The following is a 21,220-nucleotide window of genomic DNA, read 5'->3' on the forward strand; positions in this document are numbered from 1 at the left end:
TGGTAGCCTAATTATTTTACTTTGATTACATTTGCCTTAAATACATGCAGGATTGTAGGTATCCCATAGTTTTTAGATTAAAAAAATATAGTTTGCAATAATTTTGTATCAATACAATTTCATCAACTTATTTTAATAATCATATTACTATCGTTTAGGCTCTGTGCTAATGGAATGCAGACTTTGTCAATTGATCCTGGGTTTTACTGCATTTGTTAGACACATTCTTTGTTAGTTTGATTTCTGGGCAATAATGTCATAACTTACCTTAAACAACAACAATCTTCACTGTGATGGATCCCTATCTCAAGGTTCAAATATTTGCAATTTGACTTTTACTTTGTACTGCACAAAGGTGTTTCCTGGAAGGAAGAAACATTTATTTCAAATGAAGAAGGTATGCTATGTTTAGAAAATGCCTGTCAGCAGTGTAAAGTTTAGGCCACTTTGCCTTTGCACTGGTCTTGCGATGACTTCTGATTTGCCACCTTAAACCTCCACATTAAGTCTTTGTGGTTTGCAGTACACGGGTTGCCATGGTAAGTTATGGCATGTAAAAATCCAGACAGTGTCATAATTTGATGTTTAACATCATTTATTTTGATTAGTTACAAAACATAAATAAAATCAACAGTTGAATTAGTTACAATTTACAGAGGCTAAATCACCAGCAACTTACTTTACTATTTGAGGTTTCTCTGCCCAAATGTCCTTTTCTAATTGGTTCTCATTAATGCCATTTTGGGACTCCCCTGATTTTTGTTGCATTAATTTTTAATTGTATTAAATCTGACTTGCAGTCCAACGGGAAGGCTTATGTCATTCTGTTATTTATCTTCCAGGTTGTCATGGTTCAAAACTTATTGACATCTTATGTCAATAAGATGTCAAAAACTCTCAGACGTATATCAAGGCAGGGGAGTCCCATATAAACAGGGATGAAAACCAGTGTTTTCTAGTTTTAAATAACCTCTGATTTATAATGATGAGGACACAATTTTACAATTTGTACAACCCCATTTCAAAATACAAAAATAATCTTTATCTTTTAGATAACATTTTGGTAACACTTCAAGGACAAAGCCAGCTCCACATCATGAACAATGATCATTAAGCTGTAGCTTGCAGTCAACATGTTAGTATCAGACACAACAGCACAGAATCTCACATTCACTAATTAAGAACTACATCTCTGTGACAATGTGTTGTCCTGAAAAGCAACAAATACAGAAAATTGTTGTCATATTCTAGATTATGCAATTTCAGTTTCTGAATAAACCATACCCTTTAGCACAAACTCCTCTTCCTTAACCATTCATGTTTTAAATGTCTATGACTCACATTTAGCAGTCCTTAACAACCGGTACAATCTCTTGTTTTCAGTGGCACACGATCTCTATCAATAAAACAACAGAAATACTTTGACTACAGGCTACTTCTTATGTCAAAATGTGTATTAATGAATCGATGGTCAAATGTGTGTATGGCTAAGTGCACTGATAACCCAATAAAATGTACGGTAATATATCCGCTGCTGATATATTACTCAGTGTATCTCTGCATCTACAAATAAGTGAGTTTAGAACATTTTTTGACTTGAGTCAGTTCAGCTTCTGACAGATGCATTCACACTGACAGCCTATGGTCAAAGACTAAATAGTTCACAATTGAAATTAGGAATTTGTCCAGCTCCAAAGTCGACAAATAGGCAAGTGAGGATCTCACAACGGTGTTGAACATCAAACTTACAACCGGTATCTGGTCTAACCTTTCACTTGTTTTGTTTCTTGAGGAAACAAGCCCAAAGCACAGGCAAAGTAAACATTTTCAGTTGGGTACAGTGACATTTGAGAGGCCGCTTTGAATGAAAGAAACAGGGATGTAATTTTTAATGCAATATACCATGGGACTATCACAAAGCTTTTTCACACAGAAAAAATATACACTCACACACCCACAAAAAAATGCAGTAATTTTAAAAGGCAATATGGGAATAACCCACATGGTCTCCCCAGTCTATAATAACTTGGCAGTTTTTTTCTTTTTCGGCTTACTCCTCAGCATGACACTGTGATATCCTTTGATATGCGGAGCTCAAACTGAAAGTGAAAATGTCAAATGTGAAAGCATATCATACCGACAGCAAATTTACTCATGACTGATAAATTATCTCAGTAGGCTACAAATAGTAAATGAGAGATTCGTGAATATACAGCGAGTGCAAGTAGTTTGCACTCAGGCAAGTCAAGTTAGTCATAAGGTCATGCAATCTTGGGCTGAGTATACCCAATTATCCACAGAACATAAATGGCATATTTCCATTTGCCATCATAATGTGAATTCATCTGAATTTATATCCTATCACCATGGTAATTCAGATTGTTTCTATGTTACAACTGCTAAACATAAAATAATACAAATGAAGCACATGCTGTACCGTGCACAATACTGCAACGGTGTGTTTGGTTGTATTGTGGTAACGATGGTAGCCAAATAATTTTCCCGTGCTCTATTGTGTAACATGCCGTTTAATTATTTTTTCATTGCCCATTTGAAATGCCTTGTGCTGTAGGCCTAGTTTTAAAATATCATATAACAATCATGAAAAGATCCTATCACGATGCGTCTTGAGTTCGTCAGTGTGCTTCTATAAAAATATTTTATCCCTTACAGACAAATCCATACAGTACATGCTGATCAATTTAGATGACCATTACTAATTGCACTTTTAAAATTGATAGTCCTTTCACTGTAAGCATTGACAAATTAAACAAAAAATGTCAACACACTGTCAAATATTTTGTTTTCCTTGTCTCTGCTTAGGGAGAGTTCAGGTCCAACTGAGTTGGTTTGAAAACAAAAACATGAACGTTAATTTGTGTAAAAGGACATGAGGGATATGTACTCGGATAATCCATAAACACTCACCCACACTCATAAACACACACACTCACACATTTAAGAATTTATACATCTCAACACCCAAACATACTATGATTCATAAACCCCAGCTGCTGTGTTCCATATTACCCTCTGTTTGTACATACCATAATCAATCATCTCTCACATTCACTCCCCATCTCATCCAGAAGTACACTGGGATCCATATATTCATTGCAGTCACAACTCTCATATGCATACACAAAACTAACACTCCAAATGGAACTGCTTTACGTCCTGATTTACATAGTATTTCCATCTCTTGCACCTTCATATTGACCTCACACTTCGCTGTGGTTTCATTTCTGTCCCAGAGGAAGAGTAGAGTTGGGGGGTGTTGGGTGAATTTTGGCACTGGAAGGTATAGCAGCAGTAGAGCAAGTGGAGGAAGAGGTGGAAGCGGATGAGGAACACGAGCAAAATGTCCCCACAGTAGCAGCAGTGCTATCTGTGGGCGCTGTGGTGCAACTGCTGGGCAGCAGAGACACGGCCGTGGACACCGGAGATGTGGGCATCTGGGAAGGCAGCAGTGGTTGGCTTTGGGGTGGTGACTGGGGCAGCTGGGGGATGGGTTGTGTCTGTGGTAGTGACTGACACTGTACGGGAGTTTGCATCCGGGGCTGCGGGATCTGCTGGCGGAGCGGGGACTGCTGATAACTCATCTGCTGGAGGGGGAGAGACTGATGGAGGTGTAAACTTGGCTGCATCTGTTGCACTTGAGCCATGTGTGTTTGTGGTTGTGGTCCCGGAGAGTGCAGGGTGGACAGGCTCCCTCCACCTGTGTAATGGGAAGGGGCTGCCACAGGCAAGCTAGCAGGGGCCGCGGATGCCTGGGGGTTTATTGGCGCCACTGGAAACCAACCTGGTGGAGCCACCTGTATGGAATATAGTAATGAGTACTAAGGGAGTATTACACCACAAAAATAATGCTTTGGTACATTTGGCTCTTTTTTTAAGTCATCAATAATATACAGAATATTTCTGCCTTTTCTGCCCAGAACTATTCTTTTATTTTATTTAATCATATATTATGATTTTATGACAATGGACACCCTTTATGAGAACGAGCCAGTGATTTGTTTGGCAATACAAAAACACGACCATGTCCATAGCATTATGATAAAACCTCAACAATCTGTCTGACCAAATATTAAATGTTATTTTTGTATGGTATTAAAAATTAATGCATATTATAGTGTGCAGCCCTACTTCAGTAGGCTGGCTCCAGCCTCCCAACTCCTGCACCTGCTGAATCTGCTTGATTTGATTCAGTGATGGTTTGGGCAGGGAAGGACCCACTGTCTCCTTTGTCCAATTATCAACAAGTTTGTGCAGTTCATCTGTGAATGTGCTTTTTCTTGGAGGACTGTGATCTGTGGAAAAATGAGGGGGACGCATCATCATCACCACTGATTGTCACTACATTATGTGTTGTTTTGATATATCAATGACAAACCGTACCTCTTTTAGGGCGGTGGTCTGGGTTGCAGTATTGGGGCAGTCTACTCTGTTCACCACCTGAGAAACTACTTGCCTGCTGAATCCCTAGATGAGAGATACAAGAAACATTTATGCAGAGAGCAAGCCACAAGTGGGGAAAAAAAGAAAGTGAGCGAGAAAGCATTACCAGAGTGTGTGACTCCGTTGTTATCCATGTGAGAGTGAGGCCGGGGCCTGAGCTTGATTTTGGCTGGCCTGGGCCTGCGGGGAGAGAGGACAGGAGGTGCCGTGGGAAGAGGAGGGGTTCTGGACAGGGAGGCAGGCAGACTCTGTCTTTGGTCTTTGAGGGAACGAAGCTGTCTGTACAGTTCCTGCAGCTCTCTGTTCTGCTGGGCCTGAAGGGATACCACCTCTTTGATGTGCCTATAGAGGTAGAGACACCAACAGAGAGGAGAAAGTGGTGAGAATTCTGAGATTCAGTCAAATTATGAGCTGAAAAAAAGAGAAAAACAATGAAAAAAAGTACGAAAGGGTGAAAAAATGTTATGTAAGCAAGAAACAACAATTAGCGGAGACATGAACTAGAAAATATAGTACACTGAGAGACAAACATCTTGTCAATAACGGCGTTAAATATTTCCCCTCCCTGACTTACTTCTCTCTAAGCTTGTGCAGTTCCTTTCTCAAGTCTTCATCCTCCAGCTCACTCTCATCATCATCATCGCTGCTCCCCAGGGGTGAATGGCTGTGCCCATGACCTCGAGGCAGGTGAGCCATTGCTGGGGTTCTCCTACTTTCTTCTTTCTCTCCCTCCTTTGCCCGAGATCTCCTCCTCTCCCTCTCCAAATCAGGAGACACCGGAGAGCTGTCAGTCTGCCTGTCCTGTTTCTTAGTCTCAGCCTGGGTTACAGAGAACCGTCCCACTTTCCTGTGAGTGCTACTATGGCCTGATGGCGCATCCTTCGGGGGAGAGGACTGTGGCACTGGAGTCACCTGATGGCATAAGATGTGGGACACATTAGCTGCTTGTCCACATTGCCCTGGAAGTTCAGACTAATGAGTGGCAAAGATAAAATCAGTGCTACTGCTCCTACCTGAAATCGTCCTCTGCGTGACTGAGGTGGATTTAGAGGTGGCGCCTCCTTCTCCTCTCTAAGTGCCTGGCTGCTGGAACGTCCATCTGATAAAGAGATAGGGATGAAAAACAAAATAGGGAAGACACGGAGACACGGGTATAAAGGGTACATAAACGACAACGTAGACACACAAAAGCAACAGACACGAGAAAATGTACATGACAGAAAGACAAGATGCACACAGATAGACATGGGGCACGAACACAAAGTCACAGTGTTAAAAATCACCCATCCATATCACACATCATCAGTTTTGTGACTTGCATGGCTTGCATGCAATGAAATGAAATGTGTAAACATATGTGGAGTTTATTTTTCTAAATTGTAAACAACAAACTGAAGTTTTTGTGGACATACAAATACATGTTTAAGAGAAACATGTTATGGGTGTGTGGGAAGGGGTGGTAAATGCTTGTTTCATTAAAAACAAAAATTATAGCAAGTCATTAAATAATAATAATAATAATAATAAAAAACATATTGTGGAAATGACAGTTGAATGTTTGTAACAGTGTACCCCTACCCACCCACACATCCACTCTCTCATTCTCACTGACTAACCATATTCCCACTCATATACCAGACAACAAAGCCCAATATCAAATTTGAGATCTGGGCTCAAATCCACAGTGATATTGTTCAGTGTGTTTGATATTTGGGATAACTACATTAGCAAAGTGAGCACATGGATAATCACTGCATAATTTACGACCAACATTTACATATTAAGCCTGATCTGATTTAAGTGTTACTTACAGATAACAATCCATTATTAGTCACTTGTGTAGAACATAACATACGTGCTCATGCATATGCACTAGCGGCTGCTACACATATTACACATATGAACACAAACACATGCAAGATGGCCGGAATAATTTCACAGCGTGATAAAGCTTATGCATATGGAAAGCCTACCCATGTATAGAACCTGGCAGTAACCTGTAAGCCCTGGGTAATGTGCACAATATATAATAATTAATTATAATAACTATGACTTTCATCATAATCTGAATATAATATAATAGGTAATGCAATGCATCTGAAAAAGTAATTTTTATAAATGCGTCTACTACAACTACAGCATATAGCCTAATGGAGCAAAGCTATACTGTCCGATTTGACACAGAAAGCATTCACATATTCTGAACGACAACTGATTACAAATTATCAGTTTAGCATCTATCTTATCTGTGTTGTGACGTGAGTTGCATGGTGCTGTCTACACTGAGCCAGCAGGTGGGGGTGAGAAGGTGAGATGGTTGCTGTTGGCACTGCTTGCAGACTTGGGGGCATAAAAAGGGGGGGGGGGGGGTCATATGAAGGGATGTGTCCTGGGCGCAGGCACAGCTGGGCTTTACTCCAGAGCTCATCTGCACTGGGATGGGCATCAGATTTCTGATGCCAACCTCTTCCTACACTGTGCCAATCTTCCACCCTCCTCTACTCTCCACTGTTCTCGTCCCTGGGTGAGTAACCCATGCAAAAAGAAAGATTGCCAAGAAAATTAAATTAAGCAAAAAATAAATTCAGGGGTGAAAAAAATAAACAAACAATAATGTATGTAGTGATGTCAACACTGACATTACATCGAGACTACTGTCACATTACAATATACAAAAACAGGATTATTTACCTGTAAACATTAACATCCTTTAACGTTAACAGTTATTCACTTCTGTTGGTTAATAAAGTTATTTTACTATGTTAAAACTAGTTCTAGATATTAGATTTAGGTCCATGCCCCAACATCCCATTCTCTCTCTCTCGCTCTCTCTTTCGCTCCCTAAGAGGACGCTACCTTGCTGGACTCTGGGCTTCTTGAACAAGCTGGCGGAGTGGCGCAGTTTGCACGCCCAGTTTTTGAATTTGCGAGTCCAGGATTTCTTGCTAACAGGATTTCTGATACTAGGACATGTCAGGTTTAGGCCAAAATATCCACCTCCTGCATTGTGCTTCTGCTGTCCATGTCGGAGGGGGATCGGGTGCTGATTGGGGGGCCACGATGCGTCTCCAGTGGTACTGGTGTCAGAGTGTGGGGGTACAGCCTAGAACAGTTAAGACAATTAAGAGTGGCTGCATGGAGTTCAAAAAGGAGAGACAATATTTAAAAATTTATAATAATAACAGCCATCTGAAAATAACTGCAGTGAAGTCACATTTACACAGCTATAAACTGAAATATTAACAGTAAGAGAATGTAAATTCAGTACAGTGAAAAAGAAAATTGCTAGAGAATTTACTCAAAATCTGATCTGTGGTATTGACTCACAAGAATGGTTGGTTCTCCTGGTACAGGAGGGCGCTGGAGCCCAGCAGAGTCATCCTGACTGAGAGGCAGAAGAGAGATAGGCGGGGTGGACGAGGCAGAGGTGGAGGGGAGAGATGGGCCAGGCTGTTGCTCCACAGGGCGCACCTCCGCAAAGTTGGGCACTTCTGATGAAGGTTCCTCTCTTCCCCTTTCCCTCTCCGGGTCAGGGGAGGTGGAGGAGGAACGGGAGGTGGTGGAGGAAGTAGTGGAGGATGAGGAGTGAGGGGAAGTATCTGAGGAGGAGGCAGGTGGGGGGAAAGACAGGTGGTGAAGCGACTGTGGCTCAGATGACTCATCTCCACCCGCTGATGTGGAGGCAGCTGACGTAGGGCCCAAGGCAGCTCCCCCAGCCAGCGCCGTCCCGCTGCTGTACTCCTGATACAACAAGTTCCTAAGCTTTTCATCCAGGGTCTTTATGCGGTTGTCTACAAATTCAATTTTAGGGGGGCCTTCACTGTCTGACTCAGCCACGGAGGAGGGCTGGGCAGGAGATGGGGTCATTGTGAGGGATAGAGCGGGTAAGGGGGCGTCAGTGGTGCCCAGGTGGAGGGGAGGCAGAGAAGAGTCAGAGGAAGGGGGATACGGGGCAGAGCAGCTGCATGGGTCCTCTGAGAAGCTCGCCTCTCCTGCGGACACCTCGGACTCAGACATCTGTAAAGAGGACTGCTTCTGCAGTGGAAACTGCTGCTGTTTCTGTGGTGTGTCCATTGCTTTCACCACCTCTTCTTGCTGCTCCATCTGTTGCAGCTGTATATGTTGTTGTGTCAGCTCAGCAGGTATTTGGGTTTGTTGTGGAATCTGCTGTTGCGGTACAGGGCTAACATTTAGCTGTGCCTGTTGTTGAAGAAACTGTTGACTAATTGACAGGGGCAGCATTTGGCTTTGATCTGGCTTTAAAGCCATAGCATCCATGAACAGCTGCTGCTGCTGCTGCTGCTGCTGCTGCTGTTGCTGTTGTTGCTGCTGCTGCTGCTGCTGCTGCTGCTGCTGTAGCTGCTGTTGTACCATTTGCTGTTGCTGTAAGTGTATTGTCTGTTGTAGGTTTAACTGTTTCTGCTGCTGGTGATCAATGTGGGCTTGCTGTAGGGGCACTACTGCAACTTGGGGTGCCATAACCTGTTGTGGCAACTGCTGTATCTGAGGCTGTTGCAGAAACTGTGGGGTATACTGTGATGTTTGCTGCTGAAGAAGGGGTTGTTGGGTTTGCTGTAGGGGCAACGGTGGCAGAAACTGCTGCAGAGGCACAGACTGTTGTAACAACTCGGTATGACCAGGCCGAGGCAGCACCTGCATCTCAGTCAGCTGTTGTTGAAGTGGTATTTGTTTCTGCATTAATTGCTGGTGTTGTAACTGCTGCAGAGACTGTTGCAGGACTCGTTCCTGCTGCAGCTGAATTTGTTCTTGGTACACTTGATGTTGTGAAAGCTGTTGTTGCTGTGATGTTGCCTGCTGTATCTGTTGTGCCTGTTGTTCAAGCTGCATTGCCTGCAGTTGCTGTTGAACTGCTGGTACCTGCTGCTGTAATGCAGGCTGTGGCGGTGGCTGTAGCTGTGGCTGTGGCTGTGGATGTTTTGGGGATGGTGTGGCCACCTGGGTGAGTGTCTGCTGCTGCTCCATCCCAAGTTGGCTTACAGCAGAAGAGGTCACTGCAGTAGCAGGAGGAGGGGAATGAAAAGAGGTTGAAGAACGGTCCGCTGCAGGCACAAGTGACCTTGGAGCAGTTATCACTGTATCCACTATACTTTGACCTACAGTGGAGGAACCACTGCTTCCAGGAGAAGTGAGGATATCAGGCAGAATGGTGGTGGGTTTTGGAGACGCAACAGTAGGAGCAGTGGAAATGGTGGGGAGGTTAGCAGTAGCAGATACTGCTGTGGATGAGGGAGCAGTGGGAATTTGATCAACAGAAGCTGAGGTGAGGCTTGGCAGTTCTAGACTCCCTGAAGCAGTAACAGGGACAGAGGCTTCAGGAGTGGAGGGTGGTGCGGAGATGCTCTCAGAGGCAGCTGTAAGAGGAGCAGGGCAGCGGTGGCTGAGGGGGGCACAGAGGTTAGGACTGAGACAGTGGAGGCTGGAGGGGAGGTGGCAGACAAGGTGGTGCAGGGGGGAGAGGCCATTCCAGTCAAGGACTCCAAACTCTGGGATCCTTCACTTTCTACAGCCGCAGAGAGGAGCAAATGGTTAGTTTCTGTTATGTTGCCAGCTCAGTCATGTTAATGAGTCAGAGCATTAAAAGAAAGCTCACCATTCTCTGTTTTAGAAGAATGAGGTATCCTTATTTCTGCAGTGGGTGGTGGTGTGGCTGCTCCCTGGCTGGATAGAGAGTCTCTATGGCGGATGGTCTGGTTGATAAAGAAACGCCAGCGTCCCACTGGGGAGGACTGGGGCACTGAGTCCACTGAAAATCATATGGATATTTTACTGGTTACGACAAGTTAAATTACAGGACATACAGCATTTTCTCAGTATGTATTGCCACTTTTTTTGTGAATAAGAAACAATATATTCATAACTCACTTGAAGAGCTAGTGGGAGTGCTCACATGCAACTGGTCAGTTGATCCAGTCTAATAAAGAAAAGACTCAAATTCATCATTATTTGATAAAAAACTGAAAAATAAGAGAGAATGTGATAGACGGAAATATGCAAATCAACATACCTGTGAATGTGTTTGAAGAATTTCGTGAGCTTTCTTAACAATGGCTCTAAGCTGGTCAACAAATGCCTCTTTCTCTACATCAAGGACAAAGTCCTCCTCCACCTACAGACAAAATGCAACCAAACAACAATTATTTAGACAGAATGATTCATTTTTAGCAAGCAATGCAGACTATGGTAATACACAAGCAGTCTACCATGTAATCTGCTATGTCCTCTGGTGCATCCCCTTCGATGTCAAATTTAAATGTCACCATCTTGTTGCTGTGGGTCTCCAACTGACATTCCACCATATTGTCCCCACTGCCAGACACCTAGGGAGGAAAAGACAACTTAACATTAGATATTTGTCCTGTTCAAAATCTATTGGTATACATGGATTTAGCAATACACTGTAGGTGGTTATTTGTTGCTGTTTTTTCACCTGGAGCATGCTCAGTTGAAACTGATGTGAAACTTTCTCAGGCCTCTGACAGGAAGCTCGTCTTTGAGTCTTTAATTTCTCCAGCTTCCCATTGACCAACAGCTGAAGAGTTTCTTCTCCGTTAGCTGGAACAGACCTGTGGGCGGTAAGGTATTAGGGCTGTTACACATCATCCTGTAAATGACAGGGGCCAGAGCAAGACACTGACCACATACTGTAACAGTCTGGGAGTAGAGAAGAAACTGATGTAAAAGCCAAACATGTATATGGAATATGTGTACTTGTTTACAACATGTTGTGCATTTGAGAATCTTATAACACAACAAACATAATTCTAAATGCATTATACAGATATATTGAAAAAGATTGTTAACCACTATGTATGTATGGGCAATACAGACAAACAATGTGCCTCGTATGGACAGATTTGTGGCAAATACACATGATTTAAGAGAATTTGTGGCATTCACCAATTTATTTACACCTTAAATTTTCTCTTGGGCATGAACGAAATTCACGAGTGGTCCAGACCTGTCATGTCCGTCATGTACAGATAGTCTGCTTTTCTCCACAGGGCAAACAACACTCCTTTGAACTGAAATCCTAATGCTTTACTCTGAATGAATTTGGAGTTTAAATGTTATGCCAAAACTAACTAATGTACACTATGTAACATTGACAAACTTAATTCAAAATGAGTATTTTGTTCACCATATCCATATCATAATGACTCTCAATTTTAGGGCGTCCATTAGGCAAATGACAGAATCTCACAAAACAGGCATCAGCCTGAAACGAGCCATTTCAAGTTTGTCCAATTAAGCGAGTTTGGTGAATCAGACACTCATACGAGCAAGCCTCACAGAAAATAATAAAACAGGTCTAAGATAAGAATACACTGTTCATGCATGAGGCTCAGTGTGTTTTGAAGTGTAATTAGTTTGTTGCCTTGTTCAGCTGTGTTCAATTCAAGGCTTTCAGAATCTCCCAGTATCAGTACTCATATAGCTTTAGTCTTGATGAACGGACATACTGCATGACTTCCATGCACCGACGGAAAACGTCAGACAGTAATGACATGAGACATACCCTGACGAAGTATGACGCTCTGTACTTGACAGGTACGGACCATCCTGTGGAGTAACATGAATACAGACACAAAGGAGTACGCAGGTACACAGAAAAAAACCACCAAAAAACCATAAGCAACATCACATGCATGTAAATCTATAATGGTATACTGGATATTACATTAATGATGAATTTAATGCTCAATGAACATACTCATGTTTTAAGAATTAACATCAAAAAGGCAGTCCAAAGATTTTTAAATAACAGCTGTATTCTCAATAATTCAGCAATAAGTCAGCAAAATAAAATAATGTCTTAATTAATATAGCAAACTTTCATTCTTTCTGTACCTGAGCAATGCCCAGAAGGGAAAGGTCACAGTCTTGCAGCGAGGTTTGGGGCAGTTTGGGGGCATTAGAATCAAGCAATTGTAGAGCAGTGACAGGCGGAGGGGAGGTAGGTATAAAGTCGGCCTGTCCTGGTAAGGTAATCTGGGCCACTGGTGTAGGCAGCTCTGGCGCAGGGGCAGCAGCAGGATGGTGGGATGGCAGGGATGGGAGAGATGGTAGAGATGTTGGGAGACATGAGGTATGAGAGGGGCTGAGGGGCATTTGTTGTGCAGGACAGACAGCTTGGGGCAGAATAGACTGTTCAGCAACAGGTGAGTCAGTGTGTGTCTGAGTGAGAGAATGAGCCTGTATCTGTGCATGTGTTTGGGAGTGTGATTGGGCCTGAATGCTGGTCTGTGTGTGTGTGTGAGCTGGCAGCATTTGCTTGGCTTGATGCTGTGGAGAGGGAGGTGCGCCTGTCACTAGATGACTATAGAGGGGCAGAGTTGTGTTCTGAGACTGAGGCTCAGCCACGTTACTCGGGACTATTTGTGCAGCAGGGTTGTTCACCAGATGTGAAGCAGGTGGACACTGTGGTAGCGGCTGACTATCGTCAAGGGGTATCAAAGCCTGCTTTAGAGGATGTGGTTGCTGGATGGGAGCTGGGATGGGCTGCGCCTGTGATTGGGTCTGTGGAGGAGGCGGAGCTAGTGGTTGCTGTGCTTGAGACAGCTGCTGTAGCTGTTGCTGGTATTGTCCAGTAGACTGAGGTATTATAGGCTGGGAGATGGGCTGAATGACTGAAGGGTCAGCAGTGCTTCCTAAGGGCTGCTGCTGGGCCTGAACAACTGGATGTAGTGTTGTTTGCCCTGGAACACAGGCTTGCCCATCCTGCTGCACAGGATGAGGAGCGGCGACAAAGTTTGCAGGATCAGCTACAGAACTGCGAATATCTGTTGTAGTTCCAACACTTCCAGCTGAGCCAGGAGATATAATCATCTGCTGAAACTGCAGTACTGAGTCTTGCTGCTGCTGCTGCTGCTGCTGCTGTGTAATATGAGTTATATCCTGCTGTACTGATGGCATGGCTTGGTGGGCAGGCTGAGGGACATATGGAGGGCCAGCAGCAGCATGAGCATGCACCTGACTAGGTAGCTGGCCTTGAGTTTGTTGCTGGAGCTGGGGCTGAATGAGCCCTGGCATTTGAGCATTTTGCTGAACAAGAGTCTCACGTTGGATCTGACTGGGAATTGAGGTAATTGCAGCTGGAGGCTGGACAGTAGCTTGGCTTTGTTGTCCCATCATCTGAATGTCTACAGTTGGGCCCTGGCCCTGGTGCAGAGGCTGAGTCTGAATTAATGGCTGAGCAGTTACATGGCTCTGTGTGGGAGTGGCAGGTCCTGGATAACTACCCTGTAAAGGAATTTGCTGCGCCTGGATGATGTGAGTCTGTCCCTGGATCATTGCCGCTGGAGGAGTTACTTGGGCCTCGAGCTGGGCCTTAGCTGCTTGGACTGTGGACTGGGCTATTAATTTGACTGGAATCTGGCCCTGATTCTCACTTTGTCCTTGCTGGGTAAGGACCTGAACTGGGACAACAGCAGACGTCTTGGCAGGGATCTGCGAAGTCTGAATCGCCATGGGGACCTGGGCCTGTGAGACAATTTGAGTTTGGTGCTGAATCACCTCAGTGCCGACTGGAGCTCCAACTGGGATATGAGGTTCCATTACAGAGGTGTGATGCTGCGACTGGGCAACAAACGCTTGCTGCTGCTGGATCAATGCTGCTTGCTGTTGTGTGAGAGTGGTATGAGGTGTAAACTGAGCGGTGTTTAGTTGCGGGATACACGCGTGCTGTATATCAGTTATCTGCTGCTGAATTTGCTGCTCACTGTTACTTTGTGGAATAGGGACAGCCTGTTGTTGCTCAATTTTCTGAAGTTGAATGATGGCTGCTTGTTGCTGCTGCCCTTGAATCTGTTGTTGTATCAGAGCCTGTTGCTGTAATCTCTCCGCTTGTTGTTGCTGTAACAGGACTTGCTGCTGACGCTGCTGTTCTAACTGTTGTTGAAACAGCGCTTGCTGCTGCTGCTCTATCTGCTGCTTGAGTTGCACTTGTTGCTGCTCTTGTTGCAGCTGCTGTAGCTGAGCTTTCTGTTGTAACTGCTGCTGTTGTAAAATAGCCTGCTGATGCAGATGCTGTTGTATTAGTGCTTGCTGTTGTTGTTGTTCAATTTGTAGGAGCAATGCCTGCTGCTGCAATTGTTGTTCCTTCTGCTGTTGAGTCGGCTGGGGTTGCTGCTGCAATACAATTTGTTGCTGCTGTTGTCCACTTGGCTGTTGCTTCTCTGGTTCTTTTTGTATTCCAGATTGGTGTTGTCCAATTTGCTGATATAACTGGGTCTGCTGCTGTTGCTGTAACGGAGGGTGTGACTGTTGCTGCTCTAACTGATGTAAAAGTCCTTGTTGTGGTTGCTGTTGTTGTACAAGAGCTTGCTGTTGCTGCTGCTGCTCTTGCTGCTGAATAAGAGCTTGCTGCTGTTGTTGATCCAACAATTGCTTGTGTATAAGTGCTTGCTGCTGCTCCAGTTGATGATATTGTAGTTGGGCCTGTTGTTGCTGTTGTTGAAGCAACGCTTTTTGTTGCTGCTGATCAAGCTGCTGCTGGACATATGTCTGATGTCGCTCAAGCAGTAAAGCTTTCTGTTGTTGCTGTTGTAACATAGTTTGCTGTTGCTGAAGCTGTTGTTGCAGTTGTTGTGGTTGTATCATGGTCTGCTCACGAGGATCTCCTATTGGTTGCTGTTTGTAACTCTGAGGGTGCTCCCCTGGCTGTGGTAATGACATAGCTCGCTGCTCCATACCTGTTTGTGTAGGTAATACTTGCTGCACAGGAGTTGTGTGGACAGGCGGAACAGGCTGCTGCTGTCCATAGATCTGCTGCTGAGGATCATGCTGATGTTTCTGGACAGCTGTAGCTGAAAGGCTCTGTGGATGCTGTTCCGTTGGTGGCTGAGTGGCACTAGCTTGTTGTTGTTCGAGCAGAGTGGCCTGGGCCTCAATTTGCTGTTGCGGCTGCTGCTGAAGAGTGGAGGTCTGTGGATCCATGCCTATCTGTTGTTGTTGGACAATAGTCTGCTGAGGGATCATGACAGGCTGTGTTTGCTGGGGTGCTGCCTGGGGAATGATGTCAGTGCACTGCATGGGAGTGGCAGGGGGTTGGGTCTGCTGAACGAGGGGCACAATGGTTACCGATAGTCCAGCCGGATCACTGACTGACATAGATGTAGAGAGAACATTAACGGGGGCTTGTTGCGAAACAGGGGGCATGTATGACTGTGAGGGGGCTATTGACCCATGGGGAGTGGTGGTTTGAACTGTATCTGATGAGAATGTTTGTGACTACTCAGTGATAATGGCAGTGTGATGATGGGTGTTGAAAGGAGAGGGAAAAGAAAGTAGTAGAAAAATTAGGCAAGAATAAGCTTTGGCACAGAGCATCAGTTATCAACACATTTAATTTTATATAACAGGGTTTCCCACAGGGTTTTATTGCAGAGGTGGGCTGCTTTAACCAAAATACACACTGCATAGCTAAAATTAGAAATAGCACATAAACTTTAATAAAGAAAACCATTAATCCACAGGTAAAAAGAGGCCCTATTTTACATGTTATACAAGGCTTTACAGTATAATTACTGAGAGAGGCTATTAGGCCATTATCGTACAGCGTCTGTAATAAGTGATTTCCTGGGGAAAACCCTGTACAGAGGACAGTCAGATGGTCAATCTCAGAGGATTATGGGGATGATGGCAAATAGTTATTTGAGGGAAAAGAACACAAATTGTGACAGGGTAGTGGGATTATAGTTTTACTTCCATAAACAATAATGTTAAATGCTGTAGCCCTGGGGTAAATTTGGCTTTCATTTTAATACAAATTAGTATCATCACCCATTTCACCTGAAAATATTGTTGAAGGACACTTGGTGATACCTGTGGAACCATGGTACTGGGCTGAAGAAATGTCTGACCGACAGGTCCCCCTCCACTTTGGCCTATGGACATGCCGGACATACTAACACTCTGGCCAATAGGCACATTTGGAACACTTCCACTCTCACCAATGGGGAGCATTTGAGGATGAGCCAATGTGCCAGAGCTCTGTAAGTGCAAGAAAACAGTTAATGAACAACGAGACTTATCAGTACAATCGTTAGAAAACAACGATGAAGGAGGTAAAAACATGTAGATGTACCGATGCTGTAGGTGGGAGAGTAGTCTGAGGGTGGGTGTATGATTCCCCTTGCTGAGAGTACGCCTGGCTCTGTCCACTTGCATAAGATTCACAGCTGGCAGACCCAATGCTCTCACCTTCTAAGTGAAAAGACAACAACAAAAAAAGTAATATAAAACGTAAACTAACATTTAGAAACGTCCACCATGTCAGTAATGCAGCCGTGACGTTTTATTAACTCATAGCGTACCTTTCTAATAAACTACTGGCGTATGAAATAAATCATGAAGGTGCAGACTCTACCTGGCAGACCAAGGGTTGCTCCACTGAAAATATGTTGCTGCCTGACATGCTGGTCCACCTCAGGCAGCTCCTCAGACTCCTGCCCTCCTCCTGCTCCCCCCCTCCAGTCTGTCCAGCTGCCCCTGGCCCCAGTGAGGACAGGCAGGATGGATGAGGAAAGGTGTGGGCGGTAAGAGTAGAGTCTCTTCTTTCCTCAAAGCCCTGCTGGTGCTGGAGGAGCTGCTGCTGTCGACGCTCCCGTGACTTTTTGATCAGATTAACTCGGTCCCGGATGGATTTCCCCACCACCTTTGCATCGCTCTCGTGGAAGAATCCGGACTTCACCTAAGAGAGAGAGAGAGAGAGAAAGAGAGAAAGAGAGTAATTAATGACTAGAGGCAGGCTGAGAGAATCTAGGTCAGAAGGAGGTACCTTGAAATAACTAATAAAGGTAGTGAAGGATTTTCCTGACCTGACCTTTCTTTAAGTTTTAAAGCATCAAAACCATTTCCCAGACTACCCAATCCCACACTGGACACTCATGAAACCCTGTTTCTACAAGTCAGGTATGAATTGTCATCTTACCATCTCTAGAGCTACTTCCTCAGCGCTATCGTTCTCCAGGTCATAGCTGAACTCGATGGCCTCATTGTCTTTGTGCTTCCCCTTCAGCTTCTTGGGCTCCTCAACCCAAATCCGGAGAGCCAGACAGTCCTGGGTGCCTGTGTCCTCCTCTGCCAGCTCCACCCGGACCCCTGTGTCCTCCCCGAAGAATGCGTGGTTGAGGAGGTCTCGGATAGAGAGTCTGTCAAGGGAAAGACAAAAAAGGAGCAGAGATGGTGAAACAGGCACCAGTATGTTAATTGTCCTACATGACACAGTGCACTATGTCACGTCAGGAAAGTAAAAACATGCTTACCTCTGGCTCTTGTTCTGACGAATGCAGCCTTCGATGATCTCTTTGATCTCTGGGTCATTCACTTTATCAAAGCTGGCTGGCTTTATACCCTGCAGGAAAAAAAAGGCAAATTAATCACAATAACAGGAAACAATGGAATTTGGTTTTGGGATATTGTGTATGATCCCTGAAGACATTTTCACCATAGAGTCAGATAGGTGCCTTAAGAATTAGGTGTACACATGTCATCACCAAAAACGTGCAGAGTTTGTATGAGAGTAATGCAGTCAAAGAGACTCACGCTTTATTGAACCTCTGGCCCAAGTTATCAGACAGGAAAGAGCTTTGGAGGGTATAACTATAGGAGGAGTAGAATATAAAATCTGTTTGTACGCAGGTAACGTATTGGTAAGTAACACTCCAAAACCTAGGCTCAGGGGTACCTTTGTTTATGGATATTTTAAAGATATTTTTATGGCACTACCACGCATAGGGACCATCATCTGTCTGCTCAGTTAAGATTGCTAGTGCTCTGGTTTAACTCAACTTATGAAGCCAAGTGGAAGGATATTTCCAAGGAATTTTCCAATCACAGAATGAGTGTGTTTATCTATCAAGCTATGGCTGGAGGTAGTTAAACTGTTTCAGTTTCATAGAGAGATGAAAGTACTATGTTGGCCAGCTTATGATCCACACTAAATACCCGCATTGTATGATCACAGATGTAGGCAATGGACCCATGCATCCTCTACAGAATTGTATCAAACGGGGAACTTAACTTTCAGAATCTATGCCAGTCATTTTAACTGATTAGACAGGATTTTATTAGGTACTTACAGGTCCGCCATTTGTTTTTTCTAAAGGAGATTAAAGGTCCCAATCCTGAAAAGCCCTCAAAAATGACTCCGATTTTTATAGATGCTTATAAAGGCGAAAGTAACAAAGGGATTATAGGCAAATTATTCAAGGGTATCACCTCGGTGAACAACATTATATAAGGTGTGTGTTGGGGAAAAGAAATAAGGATGGAAAACACCTGTGGAGGTGTGGCTACATATCTGGGAAACTCAGTGTACCTTCACCACTTCATTAATCTAGAAGGATATTTACTGGAAAAAATTGATTCAGTTCTTTATAACCCCCATGCAGAAATCCAAATTAACTGGGACCCAGTACAAGTGGACCATGCCTGAATATATATTTTCCACATATTCAGCTTTTCTGGAAGAAAATAGGACACTTAATAAAGACACTGGCCTTCAGTATTGATGTGTAATTTTTCTCTTTGTATCTTGGAATTATTCCTGACGGTTTGGGTAAAGGTTTTACCCTGCTGAAGATTGTAAAGGTTGCAAGTAAAGAAGCTGTTAACAAATTCTGACTTAAGAGAGACCCCCCACCACCACCACTATGGACCTGTTTATGGGCACTGAACTACCTGCACTCTGTCTCTCTCTTAGCTTTCTAGCCCTCACATTTTTTCTCTCTACTTCTCTCTGTTAAATTAAAAATGCTATTTAAAAAAAGAGAGAGACTCACACTTGTGACTTTGCGATAGATCTGAGCAGCATTTTGGCACTCAGAGTAGGGGTATTCTGAAGTGGCCATCTCCAGCATGCACATCCCAAAGGCGTAGACATCCACAGATTCATCGTAGTGCTCCTCATACATCTCTGGAGCCATGAACTCCGGGGTTCCTGTTAAGACCAGATGGTGGTTCGCAGTCAAAAATAAGTAGAACAGCTAAAATACTACTTCACCAATATCACCGTTTACAATCTGTATTTACTGTCACATAACAATGTCTATGGAGAACTAATGCCTCAAAGTCAAAAGAATAATTAAAAGTACAACACAGAGCCAACATCTCATCAGTGGTCTCTGTTTAAATTAAGTGCTGCCCACATGGATTTTAGAGTGACTCTGTCAATAATAATGTATACCTCTAGGCAGCTACAGCCCTCTGTAAAAATCTGAGCAGCGCTGAATGCAAAGGAAAGTACATTTATAGGTCCTGACTCAGTTTGCTGATGTAGCTACTATATGTCTGGCATTGTTCTCAAAAGTAGTTGGTCTACTAGTGTAGCCTACCTATGACACTTTTGGCAAAGGATGTCCGCATAAGAGTGGCCAGTCCCAGGTCACCTATCTTGACTGAGCCTGTGGGGCCCGTTATGAAGATGTTGTCACACTTGAGGTCCCGGTGGACTATTGGAGGAGTCCTGGTGTGAAGGAAGTGAAGGCCCTTCAGGATTTGCCTACACCAGCTCCTCAGGACTTTGGGCTTCATCACCTTAAAGCGTTTCAGATAACTGTGCAGCGAGAACAAAAGCAGGATTTTGTAGTCAAACCCAGAAAAGTACTGTAATCAACCACTGATAGACAGCTAGATGATCACAATGAGAGACAAAACAATATTATAATACCTTTAAATTTCAATGCATCGTGAGAATGGGACATGCATCTTTTAACTGAATATATTGTATGAATATACATATTGTAAACAATTAATTTATATTGATTAAATACATTATCTTCCCCATAAAGAGAACTGAAAACAGTGTTTAGCTGTATCAAAGTTTGTTATGTACAGTATAACTTATACTAAATATCTCTGAAGCTTTGAGCCATGGTATCTTTTTGTTGTTTTGGGGGTGCGGCACTGCCAAACATTTACTGAATAATGGAGCCATGTGTTGATATTTGCTAACTATGAAGGCATGTTTACCACTATTGGTTTGCACTGTTGGTAAAATGAACACTGCTACAGCCAGAGAAACTACATTAGATTTTCTACTAAATGTAAATGTAAAGATGATATATACTGTGTCTTAGCTCTCTTATTTTTAGTTATTTTAAGCGCCACATTACTGTATAACTGTTTGCACTACAGAGCTGCCGACTGTGGCAGTCACTCTAGTGGGTGCCATGACAACAGAAAGGTATTCTGTGATTTGAGGATTTTATGTCAATAAGAAACTATGGCTAAAAGATTCTTTTTAATGCAAATTAAAAAAACAACAAATCTAAACGACAAAATTATAGTGAGCTGTCAAGAATAATTCAAATAACAATTGAGTAGAATAATAGAAACGTTTTTGCTGACGTTTTGAGCGTTCCTGAAGTCATGAGTTCAGTGACCAGTACGATGCATTTCTTGCCGCGGAGCACAGACTCCCATGAATCATAGAATCGGACAATGTTGGGGTGCTGAAGCCCCTTCAGCATCTCGGCCTCCTCCTTGAAGCGTTGCTGCTCTGCCTTGGTCAGTTTGCGGTCCTGAGGTGAGAGAGGTACACATCAAATTATATGGCGTGAATGCGAACATTTGCTTCCCTAGAGCTTTAGAGAGCGCTTCCTATGTATTATACATTACGAGGCTACCTGACACTACACGCCCATGACTGTGCACTTAAACCTGCTTCCACTAGATGGTACTAGCAATACAGAGTTGCAGCAGTGCTCAGACAACACCCAAGCCCTAGCTCCATAAA

The 21,220-nt window shown here is 43.7% G+C and overlaps 1 protein-coding gene across 1 annotated transcript in view; it reads right to left on the minus strand.

Annotated features, from left to right (window-relative positions):
• Window positions 1-577: 577 nt before the first annotated feature.
• Window positions 578-21,220, minus strand: part of si:dkey-151g10.3 (serine/threonine-protein kinase WNK1) — a 38,267-nt gene continuing 17,624 nt past the window's right edge. The window contains 24 exon segments of the mRNA XM_038721901.1: window positions 578-3,815; window positions 4,150-4,313; window positions 4,402-4,485; window positions 4,568-4,803; window positions 5,036-5,373; window positions 5,475-5,755; window positions 7,318-7,564; window positions 7,789-9,764; window positions 9,767-9,982; window positions 10,073-10,225; window positions 10,345-10,588; window positions 10,683-10,799; window positions 10,910-11,045; window positions 11,999-12,042; window positions 12,331-15,711; window positions 16,273-16,445; window positions 16,448-16,473; window positions 16,568-16,686; window positions 16,850-17,173; window positions 17,414-17,633; window positions 17,748-17,836; window positions 19,266-19,423; window positions 19,818-20,038; window positions 20,833-21,005. Of these exon segments, the coding sequence (XP_038577829.1) occupies window positions 3,240-3,815; window positions 4,150-4,313; window positions 4,402-4,485; window positions 4,568-4,803; window positions 5,036-5,373; window positions 5,475-5,755; window positions 7,318-7,564; window positions 7,789-9,764; window positions 9,767-9,982; window positions 10,073-10,225; window positions 10,345-10,588; window positions 10,683-10,799; window positions 10,910-11,045; window positions 11,999-12,042; window positions 12,331-15,711; window positions 16,273-16,445; window positions 16,448-16,473; window positions 16,568-16,686; window positions 16,850-17,173; window positions 17,414-17,633; window positions 17,748-17,836; window positions 19,266-19,423; window positions 19,818-20,038; window positions 20,833-21,005 (9,696 nt within the window). The 3' untranslated portion in view covers window positions 578-3,239.

Source organism: Micropterus salmoides, unplaced genomic scaffold (assembly GCF_014851395.1).
Source record: "Micropterus salmoides isolate LMB-PRFRI ecotype aquatic unplaced genomic scaffold, ASM1485139v1 Ms_hic_scaffold_16, whole genome shotgun sequence".
NCBI lineage: Eukaryota > Metazoa > Chordata > Actinopteri > Centrarchiformes > Centrarchidae > Micropterus > Micropterus salmoides.